This window comes from Phocoena sinus, chromosome 10 (genome assembly GCF_008692025.1).
Source record: "Phocoena sinus isolate mPhoSin1 chromosome 10, mPhoSin1.pri, whole genome shotgun sequence".
Lineage (NCBI taxonomy): Eukaryota > Metazoa > Chordata > Mammalia > Artiodactyla > Phocoenidae > Phocoena > Phocoena sinus.
Genome location: NC_045772.1, coordinates 36,661,834 through 36,677,256, shown reverse-complemented (window position 1 = coordinate 36,677,256; position 15,423 = coordinate 36,661,834). Strand labels below are relative to the sequence as shown.

General features: G+C 41.1%; 1 protein-coding gene across 9 annotated transcripts in view; it reads left to right on the top strand.

Annotated features, from left to right (window-relative positions):
- The window catches only part of TMTC2 (transmembrane O-mannosyltransferase targeting cadherins 2), an 847,045-nt gene that overhangs the window by 142,104 nt on the left and 689,518 nt on the right, over positions 1–15,423 (top strand). For all 9 annotated transcript variants that reach the window (XR_004351770.1, XR_004351769.1, XR_004351771.1 and 6 more), the window contains one exon: positions 13,420–13,990. Coding sequence is in view for 6 of the 9 variants with exons in the window: in XM_032645685.1 (XP_032501576.1) it covers positions 13,420–13,990 (571 nt within the window). In the remaining 3 variants the exon portion in view is untranslated. The remainder of the gene's footprint in view (positions 1–13,419; positions 13,991–15,423) is intronic.

Below are 15,423 nucleotides of genomic sequence, written 5' to 3'. Positions count from 1 at the left end.
CTGCTTTTTAGAAGTTGCTATCTTTGAAAACATAATGATGTGTGTGTGTGTGTGTGTGTGCGATTAGAAATGCCTGGAGTAATCCTTTTCCTACTTTGTGCAAGAAAAAATAGGCCTTGGGAAGCTAAAAAAAAAAAAATTCGTGGATCACATTATAGTTTTATTAGAATTGATGATCTTTCTGTCCAAAAGAAATACCCAAGCCTAGCTTCTTTGATGATATATAACTGTTGTCCTTCCTATGAGGCTGCTTCCCAGAATATCCTAATTAGGCTGTGCACTATGACATATGTCCCGTGACTCTTTTTCTTTCTGTTACGCTTTTTGGTCCCCTCACTTAAGCTTGCTGTCATCCATTGTTCCAGACGAGTTAGACCGCTGTGACCATCATTCTTGCGCTCTTAGTTTGGCTAATGGGCTTAACTTATGATGAATACAGGCACAATTTCAGGTGGCTGTGGTGGGGAAGGAGGAACAAAGGACCTGAGGAATATGCTAAGAGAAAAGATAAACGATACTGAATGCTAGATGGAGTGCTATGTTGTGGAGTGTATGCTATGGGGTCCAGGAAGGCAAGGGAGGTGATTCATTGTGGTAACAGTCATTTCCGAATCAACTACTATGTGCCAGGAGTTAAGCTCCTTATCTTATTTAATTATTATTTTATCTTCACCAGGAACAGCAGTTCATAGATGAGAACACTGAATAATAGTATATTCAAGAGGAAGAATTGAGATTTGGCTGACTAAAGTGTGTGCGTGTGTGCGTTTTATACTGAACATTGATTTTAGGAGTTGCTTCAGATAAAAGATGTAGATTATTTTTTTACAGACTGGAGTGAAAAATTAGATCCGTTACGCTTAGATTCCTCTGATTAAATAGTCTCCCATTCTTACACTTAGGTTCTTCTTGTTCGCTTCATTACTTGTGAATTTAATTAGCATGGATACTTATGAGTTGAAAAGAATTTTCTTTTACTGGCCACGGACAGGGTGACAGAAACTATGTTTAGTGAAGGTTTTGGGATGTCTAATCTTGTGGAGGATTTAGCAGTCTTAAATACAGAGGACTAAAACAGACCCTTCTCATATCCAGTTCTTCCAAGTTTGAGGATTTGGGTGCCATCAAAAGGGTAAAATATAATACCATGCTTAAGAGTCTTAAAGGGACATGTTGGTGCTTCATAATTTGTCTGCTTATAACAAAAGATCTGAGAAAACTAACAGTTTCATTATTCAGCGTAAGTATTTTGAATGCCTACCGTTATGATTTATTTAAAGGGCCACAGCAGAAAGTGTCGGGGCTTCCTGAAGTTTGATTTATTTCTTGATAATTAGTTTGGTCAATGAATGACATCTATATTAGAAAGTACTGTATTCTGGAATGCCAATAAATTTTAATGGTGGGGTTAATATCTCTCTCTCCTCCTTCTGGGATGAAATATCTCTTGCCTTCCATGTCAAATTAGAGGCTTGCTGGTGGTTTGTGGACCAAATGTTTGGGTACTTTGTGTAGGCTCATCTGTGTTAGTTTTAAATTAGAGTGTTTTTCCCCTTGCCTATCTGTTTTTCATCAGGGCTCATATATTCTTGTGTCCAAAAAGACTCTCTGATTTAGCTGTGAGGCTGATTTTATTGTAGGGATGTCTGTGTATCCTGTCATCACAGGCAACCCTGGTGAAACTTCCCATGTTGTGTGTGTGTGTTGCTGCAATATGTTTAAAGTCTGATCTTTCTCAGATGTATGTGTGTGTGTATAACTTTTATGGCTGAAAAGGGATGCAGGCAGCAAAATTTCTGACAGAATATGTTTTCTATTATATTTTGTAATATGAAATTATAGGTTCATTTTTGGCTTTCATAAAGCTGGCTTTTTCACCCGTCACTGGGAGACAAGTAACACCTTCCTTTGACTCACGTTTTCCAAGACTCCTTAGTGTTAAAAGAAGACTTTCTTTTTGAAATGCAGAAATTAAAAGAATATGGCTCAAAAACATTTTTTATAGCTTTATTGAGTCTTGAGGGCAGATATATGGATTCCAGACAAAATGCAATAATAGACTAGGATTTTACTTTCAAATCATCTTACAAACACTTCTCGTGGGAGATTTATTGTCCATGTGGAGGAACAGGGCTGCTTTGAAGGTTAAATGGAGTAGTTTGGAGAACAGTGTTCAAGGTCTTTCTCTGCCTCTTTATTTTTTTTTAATAAATTTATTTATATTTATCTATTTTTGGCTGCATTGGGTCTTCGTTGCTGCGCGTGGGCTTTCCTTAGTTGTGGCGAGTAGGGGCTGCTCTTTGTTGCGGTGCACGGGCTTCTCATTGTGGTGGCTTCTCTTGTTGCAGAGCACGGGCTCTAGGCACGCGGGCTTCAGTGGTTGTGGCACGTGGGCTCAGTAGTTGTGGCTCACGGGCTCTAGAGTGCAGGCTCAGTAGTTGTGGTGCATGGGGTTAATTGCTCCGTGGCATGTGGGATCTTCCCGGACCAGGGATCGAACCCATGTCCCCTGCATTGTCAGGTAGATTCTTAACCACTGCACCACCACGGAAGTCCCTCTGCCTCTTATTAAGTATGTGCTCATCTTTAGCTAACTTAAGCCATCCAGCGTAGTTTTCTATTTTATAGCAGTATTGTGAGGATAATATGAGATAACGTGTGTGTGCTTTGTAAGCTTTGTGATCTCAGTGTAAATATGAAGTAGCACTTGTGTTTTATTACGTGTGTTTAGTTAGAGTTAATGCCCCATTGGCATGATCAGGATTTTTTTTCCCATCTGGTAAAGCATGTAGACAAGTCCTGGCAGAACTAAGAATAAGATACCTCTTAAAGTCCTATTTCTACTCACAAAGCAGTTCAACCCCTGTCATCAAAAACAGAGTACCAGGGCTTCCCTGGTGGCGCAGTGGTTGAGGGTCCGCCTGCCGATGCGGGGGACACGGGTTTGTGCCCCGGTCCGGGAGGATCCCACGTGCCACGGAGCGGCTGGGCCCGTGAGCCATGGCCTCTGAGCCTGCGTGTCTGGAGCCTGTGCTCTGCAACGGGAGAGGCCACAACAGTGAGAGGCCCGCGTACCGCAAAAAAAAAAAAAAAAAAAAAAAAAAAAATCAGAGTACCAGACATAGTATTGGACAAATATAGCTTTTGTGTGAAATCTAGTTTCTCTGTAACTCTGAAGGATAAACAGGAGAGTGTATGTAATTATGTACAATGGTCGCTATGGTATAGTAGGGTGTATTTGTTTCTTAGGACAGCCATAACAAAATACCACAGACTAGGTGGCTTAAACAATAGAAATTTATTTTCTCACAGTTCTGGAGGGTGAAAGTCCCAGATCAAGGTGTAAGCAGATTTGGTTTCCCCTGAGGCCTCTTCTTGGCTTGCAGATGGCCACCTTCTCACTGGTCCGCACATGTTTTTTTTCCTTTGCACGTGTGCCTCTTGTGTCTCTTAGTGTGTCCAAATTTCCTCTTCTTATGAGGACACCAGTTAGATTGCATTAGGGCCCAGCCTAAAGGCCTCATTTTAACTTCATTACCTCTTGAAAGCTCCAATTTCCAAATACAGTCACGTTCTGAGGCACTTAGAGATTCAACGTAGGGCTTTTAAGGGGACACAATTCAGCCTGTAACATAGGGAGGGCAGTAGACAAGGAACTGAAGTTTGGATTCCAGGGTGGGCGGCTCTGATCTGTACCGATGCAGTTGTCTCATGCAGGACTCCTAACTTGTCACGTCCACGTCTGCTTACTCACGGGGCGGTGACAAGGATTCAAGACAGTCGTGAACATGAGCACATTTGGTGAAATATAAAAGCATGATACAAATGCAAGGTTGTATTGTATCATGGATACCTGTGAGGGATACATTGGCAACATGTGGAAAATTTTAAGTAGAAAATACAAAGGATCATTGCAAGTATTTGGCTAAAGAAACCTCTTGGCTAGTCTGTTTGGCTGAAGGAGAGGCGTGAATAAAGAAAGGTGATTTGGTTAAGACTTAACTCAGAGAAGACAGGAGTTAGGCTTACAGATAAGCCAAACATCTGGATGATGTGGGTGAATATCTTCCCATCTCCCAATGGAGCCTGTTTTCTTAAAGCCTGTTAGTTTCTTGGTTTAAAAAATTTCCCCCTACCTTCCATGGTCTGGCAGTGAGAACTCTTAGTGGGTTTCCAAGCAGTATCATAGCCAGAAGGCACTTTTCCTATGTACCTTAAGTGAAGATTCTATGACACCTCCTCAAGGATGTGATTTTTTTTTTGTTTTTTAAGGTAATACTTGAGTAGTTGGGAAAACTTCCATGTACTTCAGGATATCTGTTCTGAAATTTGTACAGCGTGTTTATATACATAGGCAAGTATTTTAATTGAAAAAGTGTATTCTCAGCTTGCCATGCCTACCTATTTAGAAGGCATTTGTGTTCTTAAGCACAAAGCACATCATCTTTGATTCTGTAAAAACACATAGAACAAGACCATGCACAAAATAGGTGTTCTTAGAATCTCATGGTTACACCTGTGCTCTTGTTCTTGGCCTCTGGTGTCCAATAGAGCCCAGTCATTTTTGAAAGCTATAATCTCATATTCATTTCTCATCTTAAAAAAATCAAATATTTGTAATATTTTAAAAATAGAATTATAAGGAACCAGTCATACTTTAAAACATATCACTAGTGCTCAAGACCCCATTGTAAGGGAAACATAGTATGAAATGTAAGAAAACCAAAATTTTTTAATCACCTTTTTTTATAGAACTATGAATTTATGAAAACCTGTGAAACTGATTGAAATTCATAAATTATATACAGCAGTGTACTGAAGTGGTTCATAAACTTGGAGTTTATGGAGTGAAAAACTTTTGGGAGTGAAAAAGCTTCATAGTACTTCTTCCAGTGGTTACTGATTTCAAGTCTGGAAAACTAGGAATAAAGATATTTTCATTAAGCTTTTAAGTCGAGACTGATTCAATTTAGTCCAGCTTGAAGGAGGTGAATTGTAAGTATAATATTTTATGTTAGGGTGGCATGATATGGATATAGTGAACAAATACTTGTGTGGAAAACATTAATATTGTTTTTCCTCATGCAGATTGCAAGGCAATGAAAGATATTTCAAGTTGTTAAGAAGCTAATATTAAGGTAGAGGATTATTTTAATCAGTGAAATTAAATGCTTGGAGTATGGTTTTTGTGATTATGTCATGCTGTTAGTTTTTGCTTTAATCTTGTCAAATGCTTTTCATATTAATACTTTAAAAAACATTTTTAGTAACAAGTTCTAATTGTATAATTTTTTAAAAATAATTTTTAATTTTTTTCATTTTTTTTGGCCACACCGTGTGGCATGCGGGATCTTAATTCCCCCACCGGGTACCGAACCCATGCCCCCTGCAGCGGAAGTGTGGAGTCCTAACCACTGGATCGCCAGGGAATTCCCAGAAGTTTTCATTTTAAATCATCAGCTTTCTTTTAAATGGATTATTAATTTGTTCTCAGGGTTACTTAAAGTTTTTTCTTGACCATTCCCTGTAGAAACTCTGAAAATGGCAGCATTGACTTATTTGGGGAACTAAAGACACTTCTTCGGCCAAGGTTCATCCATTTCATTTTCTCCCACTAAGACAAGAAGAGTGTCTGGGCAGACTCTAGACTTGGGAAGCTCTAGAGAGTGAATCCGAATCTCCAGCAGCTTAGTTCAGCTTAGTTCAGTTGCAGCTGGGGCCACATTTAATCAGAAAGCTTAGTTTTCTTTGTTTGGGGGTGGGGGGAACTGGAGAGGTTGCTGTGTCAGATGTAGCTCATAAAATTCCTTTATTGCTTACAGGAAAAACTCCTAAAGGGATGGAAGAGGAGTCCACTAAGAATATTCCTTTAGTTACAAGGCTGAGCATTCTCAGACTTACCTTCTCACAAAGCGAGCAGTTACTCGGGGGCCCTGTTCCTTGGATGTCTGACAGCAGGCTCTTTGTTACTCCTTTGGCCTCTTTTCATTCAACATCTAGACAGTGACAATTCACATTTTTTAAAAAGTGCCAGTTGCTTAGGAAGTCATCATCTCTGCCGTTGAAGGGTTTACAATTTAGTAGGAGGAGATCAAGATGGAAATAAGTTTAGGAATGTGTTACATGTGTAATGATAATTTCATGCCTAAAGCATAGTGCCTTCCATTTCTGCAGGGACCAAGAAAGCTAACACCGAAATTTATTTGCCCTACCTGACATTCCTCTGTGAATCTGAAATGCATTGCTTCTTGCCAGACTAAGACAGGCTGTAAGATGTTACGATATACCTCTCATTTCCCTACCCTGGTAGCTAAGTATTTGCATATTTACTGGAGCTTTCTAAATATAATGGCTTATCCCTAAAGAGAGACTCTAATGGAGGGATTATAGGTTAAGTGGGAAATGTGTACCAAAGACATTTGGGTAAGCCAATTAACCTGATGGTTTTTTTCAGTTAAGTATCATTGAGTGAACAGAGTTTAGTGCCCAGAGTGAGTGAACTGCTTTTAGATGCAAGTGATAATTCCCTATATACTTAAAACAATGTAGAATTTTTCTAAAAGGTGAGTGCAGCTTATCAATACCAATCATTTCTAGTTAGAATTCAGTTCGTCAAATATGTATTGAATGCCTAATATGTGCAAGGCTCCAAAAGATAAATAAGATACTGTTCTGTGTCTTAGGAGTTAACAGTGCATTGGGGAGATAAAGCAAGTCCTAACAAGCTGAATCGGACCTGAAGACCACTGCAGAGCTTGACGTGTAGCCACATTGCTCTCCATCCCATGAAGGACAATAGTCCAAGACAGAGTAATGCCAGTGATTCCTGTCACTCCATCCCTCAAACTTCACTCCAGCCAAAGCAACCTATTGCATTTTTTTCGGTTCCCAAGCTCACCACCTTCTTCTCTCCTGCCTCAGGGTCCTTGAAAATATTGCCCATCAGTCTGGCAACATCCTAACTCAGTTACTCTTTTGCTTAACCCCTTCCGTGTATGTAGACTTGCTTTCCTCCAGGAAGCTCTTGACCCCGCCGACTGTCGGAAGTCTGTTCTGTTCTCCCAAGGCAATCAGGATTTCGTGTTAGAGAGGTATTTATCATACTGCAGTGAAATGGCCTCTACACATCTTTGCCTCTTCTACTAGGCTGTTTCTCGAAGGCAGTGCATCTGTTTTACTCACCATCCTATCTGCAGTGCCCTTTATAGTGTCTAGCCCATCACGGAATGAATGAATAAATAAATGAGTGAGTGAATAATTTTCTTAAGACAGAATCAATCCATTTTGTTGAGTTGTGATTTTCAATAGGGTAGAGAAGAGGGACTGTTAAAATGCCCTGATTTCAATGCATATATTTCCTCCTTCTCCTTCATGAAACGTCTTCCACATCTCATCCCATATAAGATCCCTGACGATGGTAGTAAGAAGTCAGTGGTATTTTTTCTTTTTTTTTCTTTTTGCGGTACGCGGGCCTCTCACTGTTGTGACCTCTCCCGTTGCGGAGCACAGGCTCCGGACGCGCAGGCTCAGTGGCCATGGCTCACGGACCCAGCCACTCCGCGGCATGTGGAATCCTCCCGGACCGGGGCGCGAACCCACGTCCCCTGCCCCGGCAGGCGGACTCTCAACCACTGCGCCACCAGGGAAGCCCGAGGTCAGTGTTAATAACGGGAATGTGTCAATGCGCAATGTTAAAATCGAGCCGATTTGCAACAATAACTAGGAGAGACTTTAGGGGAGACTGGGGCATCACAAACGAGCATTGGCAGTTAAAGTGTATCTGGACAGATGTAAACTGGTCGAAGAACAGCAATCCAGGCAGAGGAAGGAACAGAATGATCTGAGCGAAGGCCTAGAAGCTGGGAAGTTCGGTTGGCATTAGGATGCATATAGAGGAGTAATGGGAGATTGGCCTAGAAGTCATAATGGGGCTGGCTGTGAATGCTGGGCCGGGAAGGGTGTTTATTTTGGTAAGAAATAGGATGTGATGAGGGATTCTTGTGAAGCAGAGTGATGGTGTTAGGGTTATACTTCAGGAGTTATATTTCAGGAAGTTTCTCTATCCACAGCATGTATAATAGATCAAAAGGGGAATGAAAGCAGGCAGGGATGACTAGTTCAGTTTTACAAATATTTGTTATGTGCCTAATACGTATTGGGCGTTGAAGAAAATATACTCTTTCCATGAGGGGACTTTGAGCCTAATGAAAGAAACAGAATAATAAACAGGCGCTTTTAGTAAGCCTGCTAAGCAATAGGGGTAGGAAATGATGGAAGCCTGAATGGGGGCGGGGGAAGGAGAAAAGGGAAGTTAGAGGTGAATTTAAGGGAAACTTGCGAGTTGGATTTTTCTCTGAGAGCCTGACTGGCGTCAACATATCATTAACCAATTTAAAAGTAGATGTAGGAGCAAAGAGAGAAGGACCCCTCATGCACAACTGCGGTGTCAGTGGTGGAAGAATGATGGTGCTTAATGAGGGGCTTGTATGAAAAAGGAGGTGGTGTGTAAGGAAAATTATTTGGATTCAGTCTTATTCAGCTGAAGATACTGAAAGGGCAACTAACAATATTGCTTGATAGTTACACAGTGCTATTTCATTTAGCAGTCTTCTGGTTGCACATGTCAGAATAACAGTTCAAACTAGTGTATTGGCTTATTGGCTTATTTAGAAGTGTTAGCTTCAGGCACAACGGGATCCAGCTGCACTAAGAATTGCCTCTGTCTCCTTGATCTGGGTTTTTTGTGTTGGCTTCATTCTTAGGCTCTGTCTTCAGGGAATCCTTTAGTAGCCCTAGGATTTCATCTCATTCTTAAAATAAGATGTCCTTTCCCAGTAGATTGTTGGAGCTGTTTTGACTCCGACTGACCTGGCTGGCTGCTAAGTCAGTTCTTGTGGCCAGAAATGAGGATGGGGGGATATAGTACGCTAACTGGTCAAATCAAATGATAACCTTTCATCAGGAGGTGGGGATAACAGCTTCACTCTATGCACATGGACTGAGGGGTGGATGTGGCCTGTTCTCAGAAGGAAGAACAGGACACTGTTAACTAAGAAGAAGGGGTCTGGAAAAACCAGTCCGTGACACCAGGCTAAGTAATTTTTCAAACATTTTAAGTTAACATTGCCTCACCTGATCTTCAGCACAACAATTTGTGAGGAGCGTTGTTGTCTACCAACTGTAGGTAAAGAAGCTGTGCTTTAGAGAGGTTAACTGGCCAAAGGTAAGACTCTGGTGTTAGTAGAGGAACCGGGATTGCATCATTCAGGTATGGCTGTCACCTGGGGCAGTACAAGTGTAGGCTTGTGAGCAACACTCAGGCTGGAGGCGTCGATGGAGAAAGCATCTCTTGAATTGCAGGTGTCAAAGATGATGACTACAGAGGTGGAAAGTGTAGAGAGAGGGGAGGTCAGGAGACAGAACCGAGAGAAACATCCACATTTGGGAGAAAAATCTGAAAGAGATGCTAGCCAAGGAGTTGGAAAGAAGTCAAAAAAGATAGGAGGGGAATGGGAAGAGTAATGTGTTAAAAGATAAAAGACCCCAGGTAAGACTTCATAAATGTTTATTGTTTTGTGCTGAGAGTGTCATAAAAGCTTAAAGGAATTTTAAGTGAAATAGGACCATGGTACATAGATTTTTGAAGGCTATATATATATATATATATATATATATATATATATATATATGAAGAAAGAGCACTGATTTTGCATTGATGGCTAGCACTAGTTGTTTGGTGTTAATGGTGATAATACTGATAATGACAGCAGCTATCACGTGTTACACATATTACATATAACAATGTGCTTTTTGCTTACTAACGCCTTTACTCCTCAAAATGGTCCTATAAGGCAAGTACAGTTATTATCCTTATTTTGCAGATGAAAAAACTGAGGTACAGAGAAGTGGAGTAACTCTGGACCAGTTGGCTCCAGACTCAGTTTTCTTAACCACTGCATTTCACTGCCCTTTCTGGGCATAGATAGGCGTGCTTGGGTAGCACTGAAGCAGGGCAGGTTAACAAAGGCCATGCTCTTTCTTCTTTCTCCTGTGGAACAAATTTCAACCCATCACCTAAAAGAAAAAAAAATTTTTTTTAAATATAGAGTTTGGCCTTTACTTACTTTTTAGTAGAACAATTTGAAAGTACTTGGGAAGAGCGTGCCGTTTGATGTTTGGAGAATCTAAGCATCATTCCTCCTCTGAAGGACTGATGGCCATCATTTTTGTGGGTGCTCATGACTGAAAAGGTCAATGGACAGGAAAAATAGTACTGAGAGAAACCCACACAAGGACAGTTGGGATGGCAGTGTCATTATCATTCATCCGTTTTACGTTTTACAATAGCGTTGGCCTTTGTCAACATTTTTTAAAGGAAAAATCATAATGCAGCAAAAAACAAACAGCCTCAAATGAACAAAACTGAAAACAGATTAAGACCTCCTTGAAAGCTTGAGAGACTGGATCTTTTTGCTTCAAAAGGCAGTCTCTTGGGCCTGTGTTCTCTGGAGAATTCTGCCTACAATTGTTTCTTTTCCACACCTGCTGCTTCAGCGTTCTTCACCTTTCCTGGAGTGGAAAGTTTCCCAATCCCTTAGTGTCTTTCTGAATTTTCAATACCCACTCACAGAAGTAACATTAGAAATTATATCAGCATGACATTTTGTTTTGAGTTAAGCCTTTTCATTGACTGAGAAGTAGCAGGTTTCCCTCTTTCAGTTTTGGACTTGCATAAGAAAATGCAAACAGATGAGTATCTATTATGTCGAGTGTTGAGAGACTACCTTTACTTCTCATTTTGCTGGCAGATTATCCAGATTCCATTAAATCCCTTTTGGTCTGTATCTTTCTTAATATGATGTGAAGGATGCGTAATGCATCCCTTATCACTGACTTGCATGTGTGACATGACTTATGTACTAAAGCCCAGTGCAGTTTAGTCTTATTTCTTGTTCTTTTGCCGTAACATTTATTGAGTCAATAAAAACCTGGCTAATAATAAGATAATGCCCATCAGAGAATTTTATCAGACCGAAGTCTCCCTTAGTGCAGTATATTTTGAACATGGGTGGGATGTTCCTTTGCTCTTCTATTATTTTATTGACACTGTTTGCCTTTAATTCTTTTCTACAGTGTAAATTTAGGGCTGTGCCGCATCAAAGGTTTTTCTCACAATGAAATTATGAGATTTGTTAGTTTTCTTCTTTGTTTTGAAATTCTTGTTTCATGAGAGTTAAACACATAGTATATCTTGTTGGTTGCTGCAGATTACTAGATGTATTGCTACGGATATAAGAAATTCTGGCAGCTTTGAACAGACTTTTAAACGTGTGTTTCTTTTTTTTTCCTTTCCCTCAAAAAGCCTTTACAGAGTTAGTTATGGAGCTGAACTAATAGCATGTAGAAAACCTGGTTTAGGGAACATGCGTCTCCATTCTATAAGGATCTGCCACTGAAAGGGTGAAGTATTGTCCTAAACAAAATGTGCTTTTCAGCTTTTCTCGCTAAATTAGCCAAGCCTTATCCCACAGTGCTTTGCTGTTGAACTTCCTGCTGCCCTGACTTTCATAGTATGAACGTTTCTGCATTGATATTAGAGAAATGCACATCAGTATCTAAGTTAATGTTCAGTGGAGGCCAGTTGGCTTTTCATTCTCAATGGCTTGAAATCAGCTCTAACAACACTGGCAGTTTTTCATATTTCTTTAAAATTTTAATTATAACCCATCAAGTCTTAAGCAATTACTTCTGGGGTAGACTCTTGATGAATGTCATAACAGGGTGTTTTAGTTTAATGGATCCAGACTAACATCTGTTTCTAATATTTTAAAAGCCAATTTATATGGAAATTCATTTATACACAGTCAATACACGGAGGCTTGTAAAAATCAGAATCAAAATGGAAAATCAAACCACTGTGATATAGTAGGTCTTCTGTTAGCAAAGGATTTCACTGATGAGTAGATTCAGCTGTGCTAACACCCAAACTATTGCAGCTTAAACAAGATAGCAATTTCTTTCTCATACTCAGGTAGTTTGCCAAGGGCTGGTATGGTCTACCATGACAGGGACTCAGTTTCCTTCAGTCTTATTGCTCTGTTGGCATGACTTCTATTCCTAAGGACACCTTATGAGTCACGATGGCTGCTGGAACTCCAGCTATTACATCTGTGCTCCAGCAGGAAGTGGGTAGGGGTAGGAGAGGGAAGAATACTAAGCTTTTTCCTTTTAAGGATACTTTTTTCTAGTAGTGCATAGCACTCTGCTTATATTCCACTGACCAAATATTAGTCACTGGCCAAATACTAGTCACAGGACCAAATATTTAGCAGCAAGGGAAGATAGGAAATGATAATTTTTTGTCCATAAGACATGTACCCAGCTAAAAACTAAAGTATGGGAAAGTGGAGAATATAGACACTGGAGAACTGTCTGTAACATTCAGTACTTTTTAAAACCTGATTTTGACAGACTTTCTGCCTTTTATTGAGCATCTAGAAAAGTCAGCTCGTTTTCATAAGTAGATAATATATACAGAAGGACTAGCATAGTGTTTGGCAGAGTAGATAACCAACTACTATTAATGTATGTTGATGTCTGTCTTAATTCCAGCCCCCAGATGCACCTAATTTCAGAGGTTGTAGGTCGAACTGAATTTTATAAGGGACTTTTTGTAGATTAGAATACAGTCTGTAGAATAATAATAGCAGCAGCTCACAGGGCCAAGGTGTTCTTTGCACTAGGTCTCCAGAACACTCATGTATCTGCAAAGCAGTGTTCTTTGCTTTTTTTACACAGTAGATAAATGAACAATTACAAGGGTTAGAAATGTAGAATCTCGGGCTCCTCCCCAGACCTACTGAATTAGAACCTTTACATGCCTGTTAATGAGATCCCCAGGTGACCTGCATGTATGGGAAGCATTGCTTTGGGCACAGATGTTCTACCTAAAATTTATTTCTGCTGGGGCAGGGCCGGGGGTGGCTAGTCCTTGCTCTAAGTGTATCCCCTGCACCAGTATCACCTGAGACTTTCTAGCCAACACGCGGGCAATTGTTTGGCAACTGCTTTATTGAACCTTAAGAGTTAAGCCTTTAACTCTGCATTTATTCTTCAAAGGTATTTGCATTCAAACAAGGAAGAAAGCTTTTGAGGGAGAGAAATACAACCTTAATTGCGGATCTAGTAAGCCATTAAGGGGAGGATCTGAATTCAATCTACTTGTAAAGCCGGCTCCAAGGCTCGTTTGCATTAATCATGTATACCTGGAATCCCATCATAAAGCCACGTGATGACAAAGCCACGTGATGACAAGGCTACAAAGGGAGGCAGTGTTTTAGCAGTATATTTTAGCAGTGTATTTCCTTCTTTCTTTCTGTATTTTACATTAGATTTCTGTTTCGACATTTTATTTTTTAGCCGTGCTATCAAGACTAATCAGGACCTTCTCCCAGAAACCCCATGGACCCACATTTTCTACAATGATTTTTGGGGGACGCTGCTAACCCACAGCGGCAGCCACAAGTCCTACCGGCCGCTCTGCACTCTTTCTTTCCGCCTGAACCACGCCATCGGAGGGCTGAATCCCTGGAGCTACCATCTTGTCAACGTGCTCCTGCATGCGGCGGTCACTGGTCTCTTCACGAGCTTCTCCAAGATCCTGCTTGGGGATGGATACTGGACCTTCATGGCTGGCTTGATGTTTGCCTCTCACCCCATCCACACGGAGGCGGTGGCAGGAATCGTGGGCCGGGCCGATGTGGGGGCCAGTCTCTTCTTCCTCCTCTCCTTGCTCTGCTACATGAAACACTGTTCTACAAGGGGCGCCTCGGCCAGGACCTGGGGCTGGTTCCTGGGGACCGGACTGTGCGCCGGATGCAGCATGCTGTGGAAAGAACAAGGAGTGACGGTCCTGGCGGTTTCAGCCGTTTATGACGTCTTTGTCTTTCACAGGCTGAAAATGAAACAGATCTTACCCACCATTTACAAAGTAAGTGATTGTTGGTGCTTGAGCATTGGATTACTGAGTCCTCTCCTTGCTTGGTCCCTTTTCCCCATTTACAAAGCCAATGTGTTCCTCTTCAAAGAGAATTTAAAGTAATTTACCTTTTGATCTTCGGGAGGTGGAAGTGTCCTCTCTGACCTTTCCCTACTCACTGGGTGTCAGTCACGGATTATTTTATTTCTCAGGTTTCTTATTTTCATGATTTCCAAGGGGCTAGAAGGACAATTCTGCCTTGTAAAGAATATGCATCTTTATTATTTATTTAGTTTTACTCCTCGATTTCGGCCCCAATTCCCTGTAATCCAATAAATTGCCTCTAAAATGTGTTTGAAAAAAATAACACAGCTGATCATAGAGCTAGATGCTCGACTCTGTCAAGAGGAAATCCTATGCTATTTGTTAATATTACTTTTCCTGAGCTGACTTTGGAAAACAACCCTCTCTGCAGTGCACTGGGAACTCACATTCTTAAATCGTGAGTCATATTCACCTTTCCCTGATGTAGTGCATAAGAACCGAAGAGTCAAAACAGAAAGTGGTTATTGTAAGTTTTGCCCTGAGGCCAATTAAGACCTTTGCTTCAGGGCTTAATATGTGTTCTTCTGTATTCCCTTAGTGGTTGCAAAATGCAATGTCATCTGAAGGTCACGGAAGCACTTTCAGATCCCACGTACTTAAAGAGAACTGAGCAGTTTTCTGCTGGTGTGTTTGGGTGGACCAGCACCTCTTGAGAAACTGCCTCCTTCCCATCTCCCCGTCCTCCCTCCCTGGCAATAAACTCACCCTTGCTTTAACTTAAGTATAAAGGCGGAACTTCGCCAGTGTTTGCAGACCTCAGCCATTTTCTAAATCATGGACCACAGCCAGCTCCTCCATCCTTTTGGACACTCTTAAGCAAGGAATTATGGTTTAGGATACTGACCCTGAGAAAGCTGTCAAGTTTTCTAGTTTTTACCACTTTTTTCCTCTCAGTTCTTAATTTTACTTAAAATTCAATTGGGAAGAAATTGAAATAACAAAATTGAGGTAAATGGAAACATTTATTTATTTTTATTTTATTTTTAAAATATATTTTTAATTTTTGGCTGCGTTGGGTCTTCGTTGCTGTGCGCAGCCTTTCTCTAGTTGCGGCGAGCGGTGGCTACTCTTCGTTGTGGTACCTGGTCTTCTCATTGCGGTGGCTTCTCTTTGTTGGGGAGTACGGGCTCTAGGCGCGCGGGCTTCAGTAGTTGTGTCTCGCTGGCTCAGTAGTTGTGTCTCGCTGGCTTTAGAGCGCAGACTTAGTAGCTGTGGCACACGGGCTTAGTTGCTCCGCGGCATGTGGGATCTTCCCAGACCAGGGCTCGAACCCGTGTCTCCTGCATCGGCAGGTGGATTCTTAACCACTGCACCACCAGGGAAGTCCTCAGAAACATTTA